The 24,001-nt window shown below is 37.8% G+C and overlaps 1 protein-coding gene across 1 annotated transcript in view; it reads right to left on the bottom strand.

Moving 5' to 3' along the window:
* Positions 1–22,636, bottom strand: part of JAK2 (Janus kinase 2) — a 50,386-nt gene extending 27,750 nt beyond the window's left edge. Inside the window, exons 1-7 of the mRNA XM_009890655.1 lie at positions 22,564–22,636; positions 17,859–18,109; positions 8,811–8,934; positions 7,906–8,023; positions 6,960–7,105; positions 5,268–5,589; positions 2,776–2,895 (exon numbers count right to left, since the gene is read on the bottom strand). Coding sequence (XP_009888957.1) covers positions 2,776–2,895; positions 5,268–5,589; positions 6,960–7,105; positions 7,906–8,023; positions 8,811–8,934; positions 17,859–18,078 — 1,050 coding nt within the window. The 5' untranslated portion in view covers positions 18,079–18,109; positions 22,564–22,636. The remainder of the gene's footprint in view (positions 1–2,775; positions 2,896–5,267; positions 5,590–6,959; positions 7,106–7,905; positions 8,024–8,810; positions 8,935–17,858; positions 18,110–22,563) is intronic.
* Between the last annotated feature and the right edge of the window lie 1,365 nt (positions 22,637–24,001).

The following is a 24,001-nucleotide window of genomic DNA, read 5'->3' as shown; positions in this document are numbered from 1 at the left end:
AGACATCCTGAGCTGGATCACAGATAGAAGCTGACCTTTAACTACTATAAAGAGAGGTGCAATGGATGGAAGAAGGGAGAAGTATAATGTTGTCAAAGGAAAATGGGGTGTAGAAAAGGTCTATGCAGAATATGTTGAACAGGTACAAGCAGGGCCAAATTAAACCCATCTGTAACTACATATTTATTACTGCCTATGAAGGAAAATCGTCTATTTTTATATAACAATCTATATTTTTTTCTGAAACATTTTGACAGTTGTAGGAGAGCATTAAAGGCTGTCTTTACTTCAACAGAGGAGTGTTACTCTAACATCTACAGAGTCACACTAGATTCCATTTAGTTGCATAGCCCAAGGGAACAGGCTTTAGTACGTGCTGCACAAGTTCGCCCATGACTCTGGGGACACAGTGGCTGAGCACAAATCCGTGGCAAATTCTTTGCTAGAGAGCAATAAAAAAAGCTGGTGCTCTTGATTATGTTCCAAGAATTTGTTTGGAAGTCTTCAAACTCCTTTTTAAAAGAGGAACTGGAAACAACTATCTTTCCAGTTGTTTCAACATGATTAGAAAACCCACACAAACAACAGACCTAGAAATCCAGGGATTTTTATCAATTCATGTATCCTAAAACTGTGTAAAGTACATTTCTATAATGAATTCTACTAGCTGTGTGACAGGTTAAACTAAATAATGAATTCTAATTTATGCGCACTAGAATTAGCTGATGTGAAGTGTCCACACAAAAATCATAAACAAAGCAGCAGCTACTGTAGTTTTTCCAACTCTGCCTTACTCTTCAGTAGCCTTTTTAGACAAGCTCTTAAAAAGTCACTTTTACCCTCAGAAGCATATGCAGTCAAGTACCTAACTACTGCTATTGAGAATTTTTAAACAGAATTTTAATGGCTTGAGATTAAGGTAGTCTCCTCCACCAATTTGAAATACTGTTATGCTCTCAGTATCACAGACACAAATCACAGGTATTCCAGCTATTCTTATGTTCCAATAAAAAGTCTTGAAAAAATTTCAAATTCTTAACAGGTCATAAATTCTGTGCCATTAATGCAGGAAATGAATGTGAATCGCAATTCTGCTATAAATGGAAGTAAACCATATGCCTTTTTTGGATTTTTTTTTAATTATTTTTACAGAAAATAAGTACGTAAGCTGTACACAGCTTTTTCATACACAGAGAAGGAAGTTCTCTGGTCACACAAATGCCTGAGACAGGGAGCCCCTAAAGGCCCACAGTTCAGTCATGGAGAGAAAGAAAGAAATAACTTGTATTGGGTTTATGTGGTAAGGTTTTGGTAGTGGGGAGAACTACAGGGGTGGCTTCTGTGAGAAGCTGCTACAAGCTTCCCCCATGCCTGACAGAGCCAATGCCAGCCGGCTCCAAGACGGACCTGCCACTGGCCAAGGCTGAGTCCATCAGCGACAGTGGTAGCACCTCTGGGATAACATATTTAAGAAGGGGAAGAAGTTGCTGTACAACAGCAGCTGGAGGAGGGGAGTACGAATATGTGAGAGAAACAACTCTGCAGACACCAAGGTCAGTGAAGGAGGGGAAGGAGGTGCTGCAGGCACTGCAGAATCCCCTGCCACCCGTGGTGAAGACTATGGTGAGGCAGGTTGTTCCCAGGCAGCCCATGGAGGTCTATGCTGCAGCAGATATCCACCTCCAGCCTGTGGAGGACTCCATGCCAGAACAGGTGTATGCCAAATGGAGGCTGTGACCCCATGGACAGCCCCTGCTGGAGCAGGCTCCTGGCAGGACCTGTGACCCCTTGGAGAGAGGAGCCCACACTGAGGCACAGGAAGAGTGTGAGGAAGAACGAGTGGCAGAGGTAACATGTGATGAACTGACTGCAACCCCCATTCCCTGTCCCCCTGAACTGCTGGCAGGGGAAGAGGTAGAGAAAATCAGGAGTGAAGCTGAGCCCAGAAAGAAGGGAGGGGTGGGGGAAAAGTGTTTTTAAGATTTAGTTTCATTTCTCATTACCCTACCCTGATTTGACTGGCAATAAATTAAATTAATTTCCCCACATTGGGTCTGTTTTGCTTGTGACGTTAATTGGCGAGTGATCTCTCCTCATCCTTATCTCAACCTACGAGCCTTTTGTCATATCCTCCTCCCCCTATACTGAGAAGGGGAGCGATATAGCGGTATGGTGGGCACCGGGTGTCCAGCCCAGGTCAACCCACCACACAACTATGTGACAGTTATATCTGCTGGAAAGCCTGACTCAACTGCAATACTGGAGTTCAAACTGAAACAATTTAAATTTTTACATTCATGTATAAAATACTTTAAGATGTTCTTCAAAGAATTTTGAACAGTAAAAGCAATGACATTAATTTTGTCCCAATACTCATTTTCTGTGTATCATCATTCCTTCAGAGCATTTGAAGCCTTTTTCAATGTGTTGGTCACTGGCAGACAGCTTACCATGACAGCATGGAAACAGTATGCTTGATAGCTAAAACCAGACTCAAGTTTAAGGCTCTGATAAAGAAAAGGATCAATCTACGTATCAGAAATTACCCTCAGCTATAAACATCTATTTGTATTTCAAGTCCATGCACAGAGCTTTGAATGCTGAAGACCTTTGGTGTTCTGGCACACTGCTTATACTGCTGGAATGCATTTAGTTTTACCTCATGCTTAATTAACACGGTAATTGGGCATACAATACTATAAATACCACAGCAATCACAGAGTCTGCTCAAAGCAACGTCTATTTGAAAAAACACAGCAAGCAAAGTAAACAGACCAGATTCTTGCTGTCTTGTTTGTGAATGGTGACAATTCTTCTCTCACTGGAGCCTTCTTGGCTTGCTTGCTTAATGCTGACATCAATGATATCAGGAAAATCACAGTATGTTTGTAAATCCTGCAATAAATATCGGTTATAAAATAACATAAAGAGCAAGCAGAAAAACCCCACTTATTTGCAGCATTAGAATTCCTACAACTCTGAAGGTGTAAGCCAGCAACAAAGACGATCATAAAACCTTAAATATGCCATTGCAAATAAAGAAAGGAGTTTTGTGTTTACAGCACTACCACTAGGAGCAAAAATGCATAAAGATCCAGGAAGCATGAACAAAAATAACCATATATGGGTTGGTTTGGGTTTTTTTACTGTAGATATTTCTTTGCTCTGCAGTATTTTGTGTGGGGATTAACAATGGAACATTTTGATTAATCTTTGGGGGGGGTCTTTTTTTTTTTTTTTTTGAGAACTTATTATTAGCAACCTGATTAAAGAGCTTTAGAGAGCCTGTTACCAATCCAAAATGTCACGGTTTTAGAGTGATGCAAGCTGCAAAAGCTGCTACAAGAGATAGATGTAGTATGAATGAAGAAAGGGTGCAAGAGAAGGTTCTCCCCTCAGCCATGGTCATCAATGACTAGGTAAATTGAAGCACTAATCCTAATTACATGGGAAATCCAAGACACATTTTCCTTTGATAGCAAGTTCAGGTAGTTTTTGATACTATGATATTCTGTACCACTTCTTTCAGTCTTTCACAAGTCAAATTACAATGTCATATAAATCATACTTTTTTTTGTTTGCAGTAGAACTTCAGATGCTAAGTAACATCCTTAAATAAAGGTAGATTTATCCATCTAAAATTATTCTTTCAAAGCAAATAGATTTTATTCAAGTCAGAATACCCCATTTATATGGCTGCAAGCATATCCCAATACACAAATAGGTGTAATAATCAAGGCTGTAAGATTCAGTGGATATCAGCGAGAATAAATCAGCTTAAATGCATTGAAGTCCCTGAAGCTGTATTTGTTCATCTGATTGTTGGAAATGTGAACTGGCAAAACAAATTTCTTCACAATCTACTACAGATATGTCATTCCTGCCTTCAAAAAAATAAAAAATTTGTTTCAATTCAGTATCTTAATAAAGGTTCATCAGTATAGTTTGCTGAAACAAGAGTAATGATAACATTTACAAGCAGCCTTATTCATTTACTAAGTTTTCATCACCAATTTTATAAACAGTTTCTGTACCAGTGAAAATATACGTAGCATACACTGTGTTTCTGTCAGTAAGTGGGATAATATTATTAATTATGTAAAAATAATTTGCCAGTCTCCATAGGAAACATGATCAGTTTAAACACTACTCTTAGTAAAGGCTTGGTTGCCAGGCCCAAACAGCATAGTATGTATAAATTTTGTACACCTAAAACTAGAAATTGCAAAACCTGACATTTAGGTTAGCTCCTGCCATAGGGATTGGCAATTACAGGCGACTTAGGAAAGGCAGAAGGCTGAGACATAACAACTACGAATGAGGTAACTGAACCTAACGTCAACTTAGAAATATTCTAAGAAAAGCACACTTGAAAAAATCTGGGTAGGTAATTAGATTATTTTTTTTGTTAAGTATTACAAAAAAAAAAAAAGTATTTTTACAAATTATTATAGCACCCTGAAAAATACACCCTTCTGTAGTTTGGATTTGACTGCTACATATTATGCATCAAAACTACCAAACTAACAGCTGGAATTATTTTGGAAAACTGACACATGCTCCACTTTGCCTTTGATATTACCTTTGGAAAATTCCCATACTCTTAATGTATACTGCTATGAGTTTGTAACAGATTCTGATAACTTAGACAAAATGAATATTTATGCTGGGAAATCCCACACAGAAGAAATACTACTGATAAATAAAAATGCAACAGCACATGATTACTAGCTCTTACTGGAACCATTTAGCATCTAATTCCTTAACAAAGAGTATGTGGACTCTGCAGTCACAGAAATCTCATTTTAAATTTGCCAGCTTACACTTTGGTAGGAGTCTAACTGCAACAGGAAAGAGATATAGGTAAATTTACCTGGTTTCTGCACTCCTTAAAACCCTGCTTTCAAAGAGAATTTGAGGAATTTGTGCATTTTACCTACACCTGAGGGCAGGGTCATTATTTTCGTCATTAATTTTTTTACAGTAACGAAAGTATAATACTGAATTTTTCATTTTTCAAGCACATAAGTATTATATGTTCAAGTATTGACTTTCTTCTAATACTTCAATAAAAACTTATTTTTAAAATCCTGCACTGTTTAAGTCAATACATTTCTGTGAGCCTCAGCCAAACAGACATTGTATCATCATTGTGAAGTGAAATTTACCTACCAAATTTACCTGGGGTAAGTCAGTACTTCTAACATAAGATAATCACTCTGTTACATAACAAACTGCACAATTATTAAAATAATAAAAGAAATTACCTGCTCTGCCAGTGTCTCACAGTCTTTAAGTTTTCCTCTTGAGCACTGAATTCCACCATTTCCAGTTATTACAATGGTTGCAAAACTTTCCTCTCCAGAAGGATCTCCACCAGGTTCTTTTACTTCAAAAACCTCTGAATAGAAGGCAGACTGAAGGGTTTCCAGATTTATAAGATACTTAAGTTTCAAGTTTCTGGCAGTAGCTTTGCATTGGCCAAACTGTTGTATAAATTTGCGGAACCTGTACCTTATTCTTTTTCGTGTCAAAATGTGGTAGTCTTGGATTTTTGCTCGCACACACTTAGGCAAAAACATTTTGTAGCTGTGAAAACATAACCAGCAAAAAAATATACTAATTTTATCCATTAAATCCAGCAAAGATAACTAGTTCTGTGCTAAACAAGTCAACATGAAAATATCTTTTCCTCTAAATGTAACCTTGTTCTTTAAAGTCTAGAATAACAAAGACAAGATCTTTTGTTCAATCTGTAGTACGTTCTTTCAGATACAGCCCTGTCTCTTCTTCCATTTTCAATATTTTCCCCTCGCTCTGTTTCAACATATATTACATAATGCATTTTCCATAAATCAAGACATGTCTGTTTCAGTCACTACTGAAGTTTTGAGACAAAGCAGCAGAAGTTACACTGTTACTTTGTTTGACATAGAAGTTGGAAAGAAGATACTGCACAGATCAAGGCAACTACATGGACAGAGGACAGATTTCCTGGCTGAAAATACAGGTGGTAGAATGACAACACTGTGGTTGGTTCTTACTGAAGTCCCTATACCACAGTCCATATTCTATATGAAGGGGCAAAAGAGTAGTTTGTCACCTGCAATGGCCTGGACAATTCATTATTCCATTCTGCTAGGTTTTATTAAAAGGCAAACATCAAACATCAAGTGCTAAGCAGAGACAGAATAAACTCAGCTGGAGTGGAAACAGATTAGATTGATAAACCAAAGTGGATTGAGAAACTCAAGCAACTAGGAGAGAGCTGCCCAAGATGGTAATGAGCCTGGAGCATGTTGTGACATGACAGAAGAGGCGTAAGGGAGCTTGATTTGTTCACCCTGGAGAAAAGAAGGATCAAGTAGGGTGTTCTACCAATTGTCTTCAACTGACAGATGGTTTTAGAGAAGACTGAATTAGACTTTTATCACACATGCACAGTGAAATGACAAGAGGCAACAGAGGATAACCAGTATCGCAGAAGATCTTGATTAGAAATGGAGAAAATCGTTCTCAACAAGGGTGGTCATACACAGGACAAAGCTGCCAGAGATATGGTGGAATCTCCACCCTGGACATTTTCAGAACTTGACTGGACAAGGCCCCAAGTAACTTCACCTAACTTTGAAGTTGGACCTGATCTGAACAGGGGGTGGATCTGAGGACTTCTAGAAATCTCTCCCAACTCGAGTTATTGCTTGCATCCTTTCCCACACAGGTAGCTGCTGCCTTATCTCTTATTAATACAACCAAATCCATGTACCCAATAACATGAATGGCCATCATGATACAAGCTATTAATTTCTAGTTTACACTATAGGTAAGTTTATGGAATCATTATGCTAGAATAAAGCAATAGCCAACAGCTGAACATCTACTCCCAGATGCCAACGTGCAAAAATACTAGTTTTAGATATCAGGTAAGTGTGATACAGTTACGGTAAGTATGAAGTCACCTGACTGAATTGTAAATAGCCAGTGGGGTTTGGTCCTTTTCTTTGGCCACTCTCATCATATCCAGCACAGCCATTCCGAGGCATTCCTCTTGTGTTTCGTGAGTAACAGGCATTTGTATCCATCCATCCAAAAAATCATCTCGCCACTGAGAAAGAAGAATGTAAGAAAGCAAATAAAAACTGTAGCACTGCTGCTCATCAATAGAAGTTTTTTGCAGTGTAGCGTTGGGGGTTTTGTCTGTTTGGGGGTTTTGTCTGTTTGTTTTTAAAGACTGCATTCTTCTGAATGAATTGTGGGGTAATGGGCATAAACTTGAACATAGGAAGTTCCATCTTAACATGAGAAGGAACTTCTTTACTTTGAGGGTAGTGGAGCACTGGAACAGGCTGCCCAGAGAGGTGGTGGAGTCTCCCACTCTGGAGACATTCAAAACCCGCCTGGACGCTGTCCTGTGTAACGTGCTGTAGGTGACCCTGCTCTGGCAGGAGGGTTGGACTAGATGATCTCCAGAGGTCCCTTCCAACCCTAACAATTCTGTGAATTCTGTGAATTCTGTGAACCCGTTCACTGCAAAAAGCTGCACATCTTCATAATAGATACCAGTTACCATCATGCAAAAAACTGTTTTCAAAATATTTTTGTTTCAAATCACAAAAAGGTCCATATGGGGACACACTGTGTCAGTCCAAAACGAAAGTCACACTGAAAGACTTCCACGTGACAGTGGCACAAGAAAGGAGCTACACACTCTCACTGCTCCCCCCACAACTGCCATTTGAGCTTCATCTCTCCAAATACACAATACGACATGGAACTCAATTTTCATCTTGGGTGGGCTTCAAGCTGTTGAAAGAGTCTACACAGTTACCATCAGAAGACGTGAAAGGGAATAAATATTAACAACATTTACCAATATGCATTAAAAAATAATCAAGCAAATCATACCTGCGCAAATAGGTAAGACATGACAAGATCATCAAGAACAGGGCTTTCTGCACCTCGAATAATGCCATATCGATATGCTCTGCTGGTGCCATTGCAATACCAGTGGGGAAAATAAAACCTGTTGGGAAATATTTAAACAAACGTCAATGAACAGATACTTTCACTTACCAACACCAGGCATTATCACTTTCATAGGCATGTAATTAGTGCTGGCTGGTTTGGAGGACCAATATGAAGCCCCAGTTAGTCATTGGAAGGCTTTGGATCCAGTTCTTGGTGTCTTAAAGTACTACAAGACCTAAGCAGGGTGATAAGCTGTGCTGGCAGAAACAAAGAGCTCTGCAAAGTTATCCTCACTAATCAGGATATAGAAAATTGTGTTACTGTCTTCCAGTTTCCTTTGAGACAGTTCCTAAGAAAACCCATTCAGGTCACATTATGCAATGTAAATAAACAAAATCTTTTACACAAGAAAAACTGTGAGTGTAGCTTTAGACATCCACATTCAACAATCAGGTTAGAGAAAAACGGTTCCATTGCAGATATCTGTCTGACTACACAGGATAATTACTCTGCATTTCAGAACTGCCACTAATTTCAAACAGGCAGAGGAGATGAGATGTATCGTTATTACGAAGAATATTATTTCTACTTCCGCTATATTTTTTACTGTTTGTTTCTTCAATCTGACATGGCAAACATACGGTATATAGACAAGCGATAAAATATGTTATTCAAACATACTCCAGTAATTTTTATTCTTTTATCTATCTCTTACCCCCATATCACCAACAATCTGTCCATAACTTCTTAGAGGACCTATGGTTCAACTAAATATCTTATTCCTTGTGTTTTCTCACCTAGTTTTGTTTTACTATGAAAACATAACATTTGCTTTTGATTACCTTATTCGGTAAATTAGGACGAGTCTGGTTGTTTCATCTACATGGAAGATGTGATTTGGGGGATACCACATTCTCTCTGCTTCACTCATGAGTGCAAACATGTTATGATACACTGGCATGATACCTAAAAACAAAGAACAGAGAAGCAAACTTTTATAGGAAACTGTTTTCACAGAGAATCAATCTTACTTAAAAAAAAAAAAGTATTGTTGGTTAAAAGTAGCAAATTGGCACATGTTTTCCAACTATTCATTGCACTGCTCTATCACTGTCAACAGCATTGCAATCATCAGCCCATAACCTGCAAACAGGTTTTGCTGGTTTATTTTCTCATTTTTCCTTTAGGTTCTCTGACTTCACACTGTGTTCACTTGTTATCCTGTACTTCACTGTTAGAGTACAAGATTTTCACTGTATGGCATTTAATACAATGGCTTCTTAGCCTCTCAGTTTAGTAACAGCTAACAACAGTACATTACTTCTTTCTTTACCTTTTCCAAACACAGATCTAGGCACTGATTTTAAGATTCTAGATCAATGAAAAATTAGAATTAAAGCAATACTAAGAAAGTCATCATGACTAGGACAACCTGACACGTACATTTCAGTAGCTCAGTTGAGAACAAACCCAAACATATATTGTTAATTAAACAAAACTGGAAAATATTTTTTCCCCCTCAGCAATTCAGGATTATTTTAATGAGAATTGACAAACAATCCTACTTAATCAGAAACAATGGAAATCAGTTGAGCACCAACTCTTCAGCATAAGCAGAACTTTAATTGGGCTTTGGGGCTCCCAACTGAAAGTACAGCCTAACAGAAGACATATATCACAGCATTGTACTATGCTGCAGTGTAATGCATCTATGCAATACCTGTGCTACCATTTGAAAACCAGGTTAGATGCCCAAGAATTGACAGCACACCCTGACAAATACATTTTGAAGACAGGAAGAGATACAGGTCTAGAGGTCAGAGAGTAGGATGAAAATTACAGTGTGAAAGTAACAGTAGGTCATAATGAAAGGAAACTACATTTACATTAATGCAAGCACTTTGGGGGAAGAAAGCATAAAATATTGAAAAAATAACAGATAAAGACAACAAAAGCAACTTAAAATGACATTAAGAGACTAAAAAATTCTGTGAAAAGGCAAAGTACCCACAACTCCGCCCAAAGACTTAGAATGAAATAATTTAAATTCACACAAGAAAAAATCCCTTGTTTATTTCATTACCCCTTGTCCTATCACCACACGCCCCTGTAAAAATTCCCTCCCCATCTTTCCTGTGGGCCCCCCTTAGGTACTGGAAGGCTGCTATAAGGTCTCCCTGGAGCCCTCTCTTCTCCAGGATGAACAACCCCAACTCTCTCAGCCTCTTTTCATAGGAGAGGTGCTCCAGCCCTCTGATCATCTTTTCATGGCTCTCCTCTGGACCCGCTCCAACAGATCCATGTCCTTCTTGTGCTGAGGACTCCAGAGCCGGATGCAGTACTCCAGGTGGGGCCTCACCAGAGCGGAGTAGAGGGGCAGAATCACTTCCCTCAAATGACTGGCCACACTGCTTCTGATGCAGTCCATGATGTGGCTGGCCTTCTGGGCTGCGATCGTCCATTGCCGGCTCATGCAGAGATTCTCATCATCCAACACCCCCAGGTCCTTCTCCTCAGGGCTGCTCTCAATTCATTCTCTGCGCAGCCTGTGTTTGTGCTTGGGATTGCTGTGACCCAGGTGCAGGACCTTGCACCTTAAATAGATCATATGTGTTTTTCAAGAAAAGAAGTTGCACTTTTATTCTTTTTCTCTTTTTTTTTTTTTTTTTTTGTTTCTCCCCCTTAAGAATTATGCATTTGTGCCAGAATACTGCTACACCTGAAAAAGTTCAACAGCTATATAAATAGAGCAAATCCCCTTAGTAGAGTCTGGAAAATTGCCCACAAAAGTCTGACAAATGCAGAAAAGCCAGAAACGTCATTTTTCATGTAATTCATACCAGCACCATTAATTGCAGAGACTTTTCAAGGGAATGCTAACTGCTGTATCTAAGTGTTTTCTCCAGAAACAATGAAAACCAGAAGACTGGGGTTGAGGGTGGAGGTGTGAGGGGGTGGGGAATCAAAGTCTTCTGATGAAGCCCAGACATGTCAACAATAGTGAAAACTTCTGAGAAATGTATTTACAACACAAGTAAAATCAGAAAAGCTGTTCACAACAGGTACTAAAAATCCTGCCCTGGATTTCTGCACTGCACTAACCATGCTATCAAATCAATAAATGATTAATTAGGAGAGGAGACAGTGACTCAGACATAATAAAGCAGAATTGTTCTCCACTTCGCTTCTCCAGCAAGAGCTATTAGATAAATTGTCCGGACTACTACAAAGACAAAAACACTACTATCTCTTGGCAGTATTTATTTAGTATGTAAGGCCAAATAAAGGACCCTCATTGTGCTATACAGACTGTCAAGTAACATCTTGAAAGGCTATAACACAGCAGAAGTTTATCCCTTAAATTTCTATGTCAAGCCTAAAAAAAGAATGATTTGCATAGTAGTTTCTTCCTTTCCTCATTATGATTTTGGAGCTCCATATCCAGACAAGTCATACTACTTCATTTACCCTGAAGCAGCCAAGGAAATACAGTTTTTCTATATTTCCTCCTTTGTTGGCATTAGGTACTCTTTCATCCATACAGCGTTTTCATTAGGTAATACCCTCTGTAAAGAAAAAATAAATCCCAGAAACTGTGTATCACAAAAAACTATGACACCACTATGAAATGTGGAAGCCATGTGTAGCCTGTAGTAGAAATAGTGTCTTACGAAACTGTCAATCCAAGCATACAGTCAGTTCAAGTCACTAGACATATACAGATGAAAGCAATTAGTTGCATGGAGTTTCCAATACAAACATTAGTCAGTTCTCACACACAACTGTCAAGTAAACTATCTAAAACTTACAAAGTCTTGAACAAACCAGATGGAAAATTGCTTGGCTTTTCTTACATAAAAATAGTATCTTGCCCTCATCTTTCATACAAACTGGAAGCTTTCCGAACTCTGACACCACAGTCACTGTCGCTATCCTGTCAACAAAATGTTTTCTGAATACTTAATCAAAACACATGTTTCCTTTCCTGGCAAAACAGAATTACCCAGAGTTCTGACTAATTCATTCCTCCCCTTGGGAAGAACAGGGAGGGGCGGGGGATGGGTGATGTGTTGTGTGCAGATTTTCAGGAAAGGCTATCACTTCAGAAAAACACAAAACAACTCCAAAAAATGAAAAAACCCAAACCCAAACAACCAAAAAGAAAACCACAACCCAAACCAGGCAATTATAATCAGTAACTCTGAGCCATGCGAATTCTGGAAATACAGCATGTTAAGGATAAACCTGCTTAGAATTCTCTAGTTACTAACAAGGAATCTCCCCTGAACCATACAAAAAAGATGTTCTACAGATCATCACAATGGGCAACACAGTTGCTGCCTTGAAAACGTTTAATGACTACAGCCACTGTCAGTGATTAGTCACATTAAATGTTTTGAAACAGTGTTTTTACTTTGGTATAATTAAAAATTCTCTGCTATCCTAATGGCTTTCCAGCAGGCACCAGCAGTTTTCAAGGAAAGTACCAGGGAACTTCCAATCACTTCAAATCAGAGTGGTGAGAATAAAAAGGCTCCTAGGTGGAGTTTCAACATTAAAAAAAAACAACCAAAAACAAACAAACAAAAAAAACCCACAACCCCCAAAACAAAACCTCAAACACAGAAGCCAACAAATTCAAGGTCTGTTGTCAACTGCTAGCTGCCTGTAGCTCAGCAACCCCATCAGGATTATCAAGCTGCTTCCCTCTTGGGATTCTAGTTCCATTAAGAAGTTAAGATTTCAGGGTTTCATGATCCTAACAGGAGCGGAGGGAGAAATCAGAACAAAAGCCAGTCAGAAAGTAGATAAAGTCAGATGTCCTACAGAAATGTAGCGTTCATATATACCAGGGGGACAGGCTATTACAGAAATGCAAGATGCTAAACAAAACTATGCTCCTGGGTTGACTTTGACAAACCATTTTTCAGTGTGCTATTTAAATGTCATAGTTAACATTTAAAGTCACTAGCTCTGCATACTTTGCTACTAATTTATGAATAATTTCAAGAACATGGCACGAATTTATTTGGCTAACACCAAAGCAATGCTTTGCTTATAATTGTAATTGTTTAAACTGTGATTTACAAACTCACTTACCCAGTGTAATATAAAAATAATTTCACTTTGTTAACTTCAATTCAGTAACAATTTGGCTTATACACACAAGTGATGCATATATTTTTCACTCACATTATTCAGCCGATGGAATAAATCAACAAATTGATAGTTTAAAAATGAAAAGAAAATTATTTTTCCATGTAATACTGGTCTTGTGTATAATGTATTATTCTGGTAAGTTACAATGCACAGCCCACAGTTGTTTGGGGTTTTGTTTGTTTTTTGGTGGTTTTTTTTTTTCTAAATTACTTTGTCTCAGGATAAAAACTCTTAAAGCCACTTACAAGAGACTGGAGTATCTTATTGCAAAATTATTGGTACAGCATATTTACACTAATATAATACAAAAACCCCATCCTTCTTTCTGTATACAAATAGATACATCAGATGTTCGTAGTAGTCTGTATCTGATTTACCTACACCACAACAAAATTCAGTTCATGTTATTTTTAATTACAGCTGCTAATTTTAAACACAGCTCTCCAGATTTTTTCATAATTTACACTTGGTGTGAAACAAAAAATATTACAAAAAAGTGTGTAGTTATTCTGTAAACAATCACATTTATTTATTCTGTAAAATTTCACATCAAGATTGAGTTATCACACTCTCGCATTAGCTCTGGTGCCTTTCCTGAACCATTACTGCTGCTTGTGTTTGAATGGCCTTGGCTGCTCGACAGTTTTATAAACAGGTTGTAAACACATTAAAGACAGCTTAAAAGAGAAATTTCATTTAAGATTATTTGAGAGAGTAGAGAAAATTAAAGTTTAAGATCATGATTCGGGAAAGCAAGTCTTTGATACTGAATTTAGAAGACACATCTAACACAACGATTCTGTAACCTATAGAACAATTTCTCCATCATATTTCATTTCCACCATCAGTTAGTTCCTCTAATACCACTTTCTCTCTTAGGCTGAGAGCAAAGAACTCCTTGGTTTTGTAATTTTTTACATGGCAATTAACATAGCAGTTAACATACAGGAGCTGAACCACAACACTGACCAGTCAATTTAAACCTAATTTCAAGACACTTCACTTATTCTTGCATTTCTGGCTAGAAAATGTGATATTCAGTTTCACATTCAGATAAGTTTTCCACATAAAAATACAGATCTACAAAAAGTTTCATTTTTATTATATTTTTTAAAAAATGGAAAGTTGTTTTTAAATAAAATTAGGAAATGCTTAGCTTCTGCATGCATGCCTCAAACTGTCATGCAACTACAGAATAATATTTAGACAGAATAATATTTATATAGTCAATACATGCCATGTACAACAGACCTAAAGTCAAGTCAGCACAGGCTGGAAAACCTTCAATTGTTTGAACTGTGTGAAAGGTACATAACAAAGCTGTCTCTGTGATTGCTGATGTTTGCCTAGATCCAGTCCTACTTGCCACCAATAACAGCCATACCAGCTCTGCTATCAAGAGATCTAACAATTGTTTAGATCCCAGTGAAAGTTTATTAACAGTTACCAAGTTTGTTATATTTTGGACATGCCTACTACCTGAACCACTCTCTTCTTTATGAAGTATTCTGATTCACAGCTAACTCCCAAAAGATGAGTCTTGCCAACAGAAACATTATTTGGCTGTACAGGCATTGCAGACCTATGTGTTCTGCTGTACAACCACAAAACCTCCTAGAAAAAACGGAAAATAGTAATGAGTGGTACCTCACAATTTAAGCACTAATAACTGCTGTGAAACAGAACAAAAACCTGCAGCCATTTCAGCCTTTTCCAATAATTTAGAAAGAAATGAAGTTATAAATTCCTTTGAGAAAATGGTTGTATAATACTGTCATAGCAGCTGCCAGGCAGAAGCGACTCTTCAGAGGACTTTGTCTACCTCAGCTCTACAAGGATAAAGGCTCAACACGATAAAACATTTTATTTATACATGTAAGTATAAATCACTACTGACATACTTTAGAAACTACGGTGAAGAACGCTGAAACAATAGGAAAATATAAAAACAACTTGATAAGGAGTACTGTTCATAAAAATTACTTTTAGAACAGTCAAGTATAAAAGGATATATCTAGGAGCTACGTACTAGCCATACCAGCAAAACAGAAACTGTTACCCTAAAAAGCTAGAAGCCTTGAGAAAGATTGGCGAGGTCTGACAAAACTGGTAGTAGAGTATGAAGTCTTCCAATGATGTCATGGGAAACAAGACTAACTGGATTTGTGGATTAACAAGAACTGGATTTTTTACATTTGTGATGTGGGTGAGAGGAATATCATACACAGCCTGGGCTGCACATTTTCCTGGTAAACTGGAGATAGTGCAGAATACAGCCTAAAAAATTAAAACAGTTACAACATTCAAGCTAAACAAATCAATCAATTTAAGTTTTATCAAAAAGGAGACCTAAAGATAATTTGATTATTGCACGTAAGTATCTCCCTAGGCTGGTGACGAGAAAAGGAGAAGAAAAACATAACTTGAACAAACATCTGAAAACTGAAGCAAGGAAAACTCAAACCAAAGAAAATGGAAGAAAATACCAGCAATAACAGTAAAAATGGCTAATTAAACTACCAAGATAGTTACTATTCCAGTGATTTCAGACTAGGTTGGGAGATTTCATAGAATCATAAAATGGTTTAGGTTGGAAAGGACCTTGAAGATCATCGAGTTACAACCTCCATGCCATGGGCAGGGACACCTCCCACTAGACTTCCCACTAGATTTCCTGCAAGGTGAGCTTTAACTAACTGATTCACTAGAAAAGTAATGGAAAAATTTGTGTTCAGGTGACTCATTATTCCCCTATCACAAAAAACCCACAATCTAGCCAGATAAGAAACAAAGGAAGCAAGGCACCTCATGTCAGCGTGGATGATACAGTATATTCTTTCAAAGACCATGTTATTTTGAACATACTGAATTTGACAGACACAAGCCCTTATCCGTTTAATATTCTGGCAAGTTGGTACGTGGATATCGAAGTTAAACAAAGAAGCATTTTTTCCTACCACTATCTAGTAAAATTGTTCACTATTTCACTCACTCAGCAATACCCTCAGTGACTACAACGGTATTTATTTCTATTTAAAAAATTAACTATCACCTACTGTAAAAATTCATTATCACTTTAACACTCAAAGTGAAGAACCCCTCCCTCTCCCCACTAGCCTTGTACACCTTTAGATGCTGTACCTGAGGGTCTGAACTAAGCTGACAAACCTAACAGAGGTAAAACTGAAGCCCAAAAAACATGGGCTCCAGTGCTAAGAAATCTATCCTTATTACAGAAATGAGTATGGGAATATTTTCTAAAGCGGGAAGACAATACCTTCTCTTTTTCTTCAACTGGAGGAAAGAGACTACAGTACCTTGGGAAGTGGAAGATAATCTGGAAGCTCTTGATTTGAGTCACCATCAAAAAGACACTTTGATTTGTCAACACTCCCAGGTCAATCTGTCAAACTTAGACCTATGTGATCATTTGACCAGCAGAATCTCACACAGCTAAAACTTCACAAACCTCTGAATACCGCCTTCATGGTGTCCCAGAATGAATCCCAGGCAGTGCTTCTGCTAAACTCATTATATGTGCTTATCTGCCTAAAGCTCTCATACTACATGAAGAGCAACTCTACAAACTTGGATCTTTGTCAGACTCTGCCACACCTAAAGAATTCCAAGGAACAATGGGGCTCAAGCTGCAAAGAATCTTTGTGAAACTAGCATATACAGGCAAATTACCAACTCACAGCATGCAACTCAGTCAGTACAAGACATTCAACAGCACAGAAAACACTGATGTATAAGATGTTTGGAGGTAATAAAATATACAGTCAAGAGTCAGCAGCTTTATATCTGTGATCCATTGGAAAAGATAGATTTGGAAATATGAGCCTATCTTTTAATTCATTTGCACCTGAAATACAACACTTGGGAAGCTTAAAGAAATCCAGCCTTGTACCACTGAACAGCCCAAAAGAACATAGAGAGAGACTCTGTGTACGTGTGTGTGTGTGTGTGCACACATGTGCATGAGGAACAAAAAGACAGTCACTGTAATATATGTAGTTTATTGGAATTAATTTTTTATTCACAAATTCGGTGTACCTCTGCAATGAAAGAAAGATGCATGCACAAAATGCACGCTTGAATTATTTTACTGTGGGTCTCAGCACCTGTTCATGTTAAACTCTGGGTAAACAATTCAAAGGCAATCTTAGACATAAACATGTTTTATTTATTTATTTATTTCAAATATACTACCCTGTCATTTACTCAATTTATTCCCTAAACAATTATGAAAAATATTAACCACACACAGAGACAGTCATGTTATATCTAATACAACAGTTTCCATCTGCAAAGTGATTAAGGACATATAATAGAAAATATATGCATAACTTCCATGACCAATCTGTTCTGCAGGGTTGCATAAGAAAGTAATTAAAGCTTTTTCCAGCTCCTGTTGTGATTTAATTTTCTAAACTATATCTCAGCTCAAAGCAAGAAGACTTCCAGGTAAAGGATAGTATACCCTCAAATTACTTTTAAAAATGGTGGCAGTCACCCAATTATAACGTCAATTTCACAACCATTCTGACAGGAATGGTTTTGCAGCCTTGCACTAATTACTTCTGATACTGATTACTTTTGAAAGAACAGAGAGATCAGCATTTGAGTTAAAATGCCACCTTTTTGATGAGCTCTGGATCATTAAAAACTTTCTTGCATTAAGCTGAATCTTGCTCCTTCATTAGGAAAACTGTTATGGATATACTTACCACAGGCTTTACAGGCAACAGCGCAAATCTCTTCTGCAATGTATTCTCCAGCTGGAAATTGAAGGTAATCTCCACCTGTCTTCCCAGGAGAATGATAGAGGTACACTTGAAGCAATGATTCTGTCTGCTTGGGTGCACTGGTATTCCCATGGATGTCACCATTCTGGTGGACAGTAGAAGTTGCTGTGCCTTCCATATTTGTCATTGTAAGACAGGCCATTGTTCGTTTTGGTTCTGTTCAGAGCATTTGCCTAAAAGAAATGTAAGGAGTACTTCTTGACTAACTGTATTTGGTTTTGCTTGTAATACTCCTATTTAATGGTAGTACGTTCTGACACAGGAAAAACATTAATAGCTGAGGACAAGAGAGTGGCTTAGAAGGTTTAGTAAAAGTTGCGTTACTCCTTGATTTACTACATAGCCCTTGTATGAAAAGTAGCAGACACGGTGACAAGAAAAACAAAGATATTAATTGGCAGCCAAACCAGAGGATTTATTACCCCTCAGTGGATTTTAGACAGTGTGTTCATCTATCCAATCAAAACATGCTAGTTACACCTGAAAGCCAAAATAATCCCTTTAATGACATTTGTGTGACTCATTATATTCCCAGTTTAAGGGCAAAGATTACATTGAGAACTTACAAGACAAAACCACTAGTTAGGTCACAAACTGGTACTGATGAAGAGCAAGATAGGAATAGCACCTTTCAGCTAAGTTTTAGTCACAAGGATACACTTAAAACAAGATGTCCTAACTGAGGTGAGACTAAGTAAGCAGAATTGTTTTTTAATCTACCAATGGGAAGACTTCTAAGACCTCCTCCTTTCAGACTAATCATTTAAGTCTGTTCATAAGGAACTCAAGCTAAAATTCCTCTCTAATAAATGTAATCGAAGAACAGAGACTAACAACTCAATGTAGTTATATTTGATAGTGCAAAAAAAACCCTGAAGTTTAAAAAAAGAGTGAGATCAATGGCCCATTCCAAAACCCAGTTGAAGAAGGTCTTTGCTCGTCCGTGACTCCTTCATAATTTTAATGAGTATAATCCATGCTTATGAGAAAAGCTTTGACCACAGTCTATAAAGCTTGCTTTTATTAAAATTGATTCCAAGTAACTACCACCTGGAATTCAGCATTTCATATTTTGAAAATGCAGAATAGGTCTTAACAATACATCAGTTATAAAGATTTGACTTTTTTATAATCATAGAATGGTTTGGGCTGCAATAAGGTCTCCCTGAGCCTTCTTTTCTCCAGGCAGAACAACTCCAACTGTCTCAGCCTGTCTTCATAGGAGAGGAGTTCCAGTCCTCTGATCATTTTTGTGGCCCTCCCTCTGGACTCACTCCAACAGGTCTATGTCTTCCTTGTGCTGGATACCCAAGAGCTCAACACAGTACTCCAAGTGGGGTCTCATTTGAGCTGAGTAGAGGGGGAGAATCACCTCCCTCGACCTGCTGGCACACTTCTTTTTATATGATGAAATTGGCTTTCTGGGCTGCAAGAGTACATTGCCAGCTGGTGTCTCATTTTTCATCTACCAATATCCCCCAGTCCTTCTCTGCAGGGCTACTTTCAATCCATTCATCCCCCAGTCTGTACTGATACTGGCGATTGCTCCAAGCCAGGTGCAGACCTTGCACTTGGCATTGCTGAGCTTCACAAGGTTCACATGGGCCCACTTCTCAAGCCTGTCAAGGTCCCTCTGGATGGCATCCCATCCCTCAAGCGTACCAGCTGCACTACTCAGCTTGGTGTCATTCCCAAACTGACACTGGAATTGAGTGAAGCCTCAGCATGTTGTTGATGAAGATACTGAACAGTTAATAAAGATACTGAACATGAAAATGTTGCTGTTTAACTTAAAAATATGCTTTTTTTTTTTGCATAGGCAGATAGGTGTCACATTCTTAAAGTTCAATTTTCAACAGCTTCTGTTTATATTGAACTATGTTGCTTCATCATAAAAGAGTAGTTTTGAACAATTTTTTTTTCTGCTCCTAACTACAATTACTGAGGAAATGATGAGCATACAACTATACATTTATGTGGGCTAAAGATGACTTGTGCTACAGCAATAGATTACAACAGTTAAGTCAGCAGAAAAAAAGGCTAAACACCTTAAAGGAGGAAAAATTAACTTCACAAGCTATGTGACAGACAAAAATATTGAATTACACATAGGGGAGGATAAAACTATGCTACCATGATGGTAATTCTGGGAAAAAGAAAAAAAAGACACCATCACCAAGGGAAAAGTGCACCATTTTATTTCCCAAACTGAGCAACACAAAGCCAGTGTACAACAGACATATAAATCTGAATTTCTAGGTGCAAGTGTCACTCACTACAGTCCTTGGGCCCTGATTTAGGGGGGCGTATAGATCCCCTATGCCTCATTCACAGACCCAGCTACCTTTAAATGAGAGGATTTGTGCCTTCAGCTGCAAAGGCAGCACACAGATAACAATGTTCAATTAAGTACAAAAATGCGTTTCTCTTACCCCATCACAGAATTCATGTTTCTTAGAAGAACATAACTACCACATCACTAGAAACATGATATTTAAAAGATTTCTCCCTACCTGTCACCAAAATGTAAGATTTAACGTTTGTACTCTATCACTTATATAAAACACAACTTTAATCTCCAAAGGAAGCCTTTTTTAATTACCACAGTAATTTTCCTAAAATACTCTAATATTAACCCTCTGTTCAACAAAAACCTTCACCTGAATTGACAGATCCTTTCACTTTGGTCACCTAGCATTATGCCTCTCCAACACTGAATGGAAATATTGTTGATAGAACTAACTGAAAACCTGGCCAATTTCAAAAGTGAACTAAACAAGACATGCTTGTGCCCAGCTCTTCTTCATAAATCTGTGTTTTTATGAACACATTTGCAATTTCAAAAAAAACTCATCATTCCATCCTTGTTTCTATATTAAAAAACTCCATAAACCAAGAAGAGAACCTTACTTAATCACACCTTAGAATGTGAAATATCAACAAAGTGCAGTAAAAAATGCAAAATAAATACTGCAACAGAATACTCTACTCCACTGTTTTTGTTGCACTGACTTCCAAGCTTCCCTGCAACAATGTGAAAAATCTCCAGAGATGCTACTCATATAACTGTGTCACTACTTCAATTTAAATAAGTTTCAAGTTTCAAGTTTGTCTTTTATTTTTATTTTGTCTTTATGTTGAAGTGCTGATGAAACAGGTGAAAGCAAGAAATATCCCTAAATCAGCTTCCAAAACGCATTTTCTTGGCCTTTGCCAAGAAAACATCCAATTAAACTAGTTCTACAGACAGAGCTTCGCATGTGCAGTAATTGAAACACATGGTCACCACTCACCAGGGGTGTGAGAGCGCACACCATTAATGAAACTGCTTTCGCCTGTATTTCTTATCAGACAAGTCTCCAATTCGACACACTTGGTTTTCCCTTCTTTGTTACACCCAGAGACCATTGCAGCATCACAATAGAAATGTTAAACATGGCAAAAAAAAAATTAATTGCTTTTCATCCAGAATATTTGAAATGTCCTATTCTTCTGACCATTGTAAAACTTGAGTAATTTGAGACTAAATATACTGGGAGACATTGATCTACCTGTTTGCAGAACATATGAGTATAATTTTCTGGGGTATACAGAACAGATATATTATCATACTGCAATTAAAAAAAGAATTTCTGTGTTTATGTAAAGAATGTAAATGTTCGTGTAAAGAATTCCCATAGCTGTATAAAAGAATTTAATATATTGAGAATGGGACTTTTGTAGGTAAGTTACTCACAGTACCACAGTGGTATTTGCCAAAAAGGAGCTATGTACCAGGTGAAAGTATGTCTGACACAATCAAGACACAGTGAAACTGAAAAATAGCCTGTCCACTTATTCACGTAACAAGAATATGTAACAAAATCTGGATGGAATATAAACACCTTGATTTGGAGATCAAAGCTACTAACTATAAAAGATCTGATTCTGATACTGATGAACAGAGGATTTGATCCAATAGGATTATTTTAATGTTCCTAATCTGGATAATATTTCAAGTCACAGTTGCTAAAGGATGAGATTAATAACTTCCCATATTGCTCTAATCACAACCACCAGCATCTACAATGCAACATGTTTATATGCAATTCTCTGTTGTCGCCTGCACCTGAAGATTAATTTTACCAGCCACAGTGGGCTGCACTAATTCATATGGTTCTTTTTAAGTCAACGAGAAAGAAATGAAAGAGATTGAAAACCACCACTTATGCAATAAATTTCATTAAAATATGGAGGACATACAAAATCCTCATGATTTAACAACATGCGTCATTCACAACCCCATTAAGAACAACTTTTTTTCTTTTTCCTTCAGACCATTTGAGCTATGGGCTCTCACAGTTTTGCAAAATCTAAACTCTCTTCTTGAAAATAATCCTCCCCCACCTTCACTTTGTGGTTTTGGGTTTTGTTTCTGTTGTTGTTGTGAGTTTCTAGGCAAACCTCCAGGGCTAGGATCTTAAGCCATACCACTTCAAACATACAACTTTGGAGGTTCAAAAATCAGAGCATTCTCTCAGTGCAGGTAAATCTCCTACTGTTAATTACCTTTTATCACTTGATAAATCTCTGTATGAAACATGAGATTGAGAAAGCCGATTAAATAAGCATGTCACGAGTCACCCACTTGCTGCTGGTATCCACAGGAGGTCAGACAAAGCAGGCACACAAGCAGTGGTGGAACATAATGTATCTGCAATAAAAACACACTTAGTATTAAAAAAAGTTAATGGCTGTGAACAATACATAATGCATCATTATTTAAGAATTTCAAATCTGTGTTTATGTACAGAGAGATCCACTCCTATCATTTGACCAAATTCCTGTTGTCTTTGTCAAGGACTTTAAAATTTATGTTTTTTTAAATACAAAGCTTTTTAAACAGTATTTTCAAAACCACATTTTTGGTACTGAGACTGCTCCTCAGCTCTAGCAAGAAACTGGTGTAAGAAACAGACACCTGACTTGAAACATAATTACCAATATTTTTTTTGCACTTACCATGTTTTTCTTTTGTGTGAATGCAGCATCAGTTTAAGAAAACTGTTGATGGTATTATATGGAGAAAAGGGAAGTTTAAAAGGAAAAATAATTACAAAAAGAGACATGGCATGTTCACTTCCTGAAGTAACACTCCCTTTAACTGGAACAACTAATTCTATTTGAAAACTGACAACAGCCACTCACTTCAATTCATGTGGAAGTTAACTCCAAGTGTCTTGTAGCAGGAAGGACAAGGGCACACCCACCCTTACTCTCTTTACACAATGCTTCTGTGGTTGCAAGAAACACCATTTGAAAGCACTTATACTCCATGAAAAAGGAACCCATCTCAATGAACAGTAAATTCAGCTTCTCTCCCCACAGAAGTCAGACTTATGGCAATGATTAGCGTTTCTCCCCTCGCAATACTGGCTTTAGAGATAAGCAGTTTTGCCTTGTTTGGACAGCTGTGTATTTTGTATGCACCTCCAGGGATTCTCCTTCAAATGCTGTCTAGCCAGCCAATTAAGATCTGATCCAAAGTCCAGTACAGTCAATTCAAGTTTTCCAGACCTGTATTAAAGTGCCAGAGGGGGAGAAGAGGGGTTGTTTGGGGCAGAGCAGCCAGTCTGTCACTGACCTGTTGAGCACACATTCCATGCACAATGATCTAAGAGGACCAGCTTCAAAAGAAGCACAGAACCACCGCCTGCTCACGCAAGTTCCAGATTGAGGGGCATTGCTGGGTATTCTGAATTATTTTCTATTTCGAAAGTACCGTTCCATGCTCAGAACTGCATTGCATTCATCAGTCCCCGTCGGGCCCTTGACTTTAAGCAAAACTGCATGAAGATTTACCTGACTGTAGTTAATGATGTCATTTTTCCATAAACTCCTAATCAATTGTGTAACATTAGCTATACGAGACAGCTGCTGCTGCTGAACTGATGGGACACACCAGGTCAAGCTAAGAACTCAAGCCACTTTTACTCTCTGCCTAGCACAGCCCAGTGGAATAAGGGTTGCAACATTTTGAACTAGCTCAGTGACATTGCAGCTTGCTTTTCAAATGAAAAATTGGA

This window comes from Charadrius vociferus, unplaced genomic scaffold (genome assembly GCF_000708025.1).
Source record: "Charadrius vociferus isolate BGI_N301 unplaced genomic scaffold, ASM70802v2 scaffold188, whole genome shotgun sequence".
NCBI lineage: Eukaryota > Metazoa > Chordata > Aves > Charadriiformes > Charadriidae > Charadrius > Charadrius vociferus.
The sequence above is the reverse complement of the archived record's forward strand: the minus strand, read 5'-3'. Positions and strand labels throughout refer to the sequence as shown.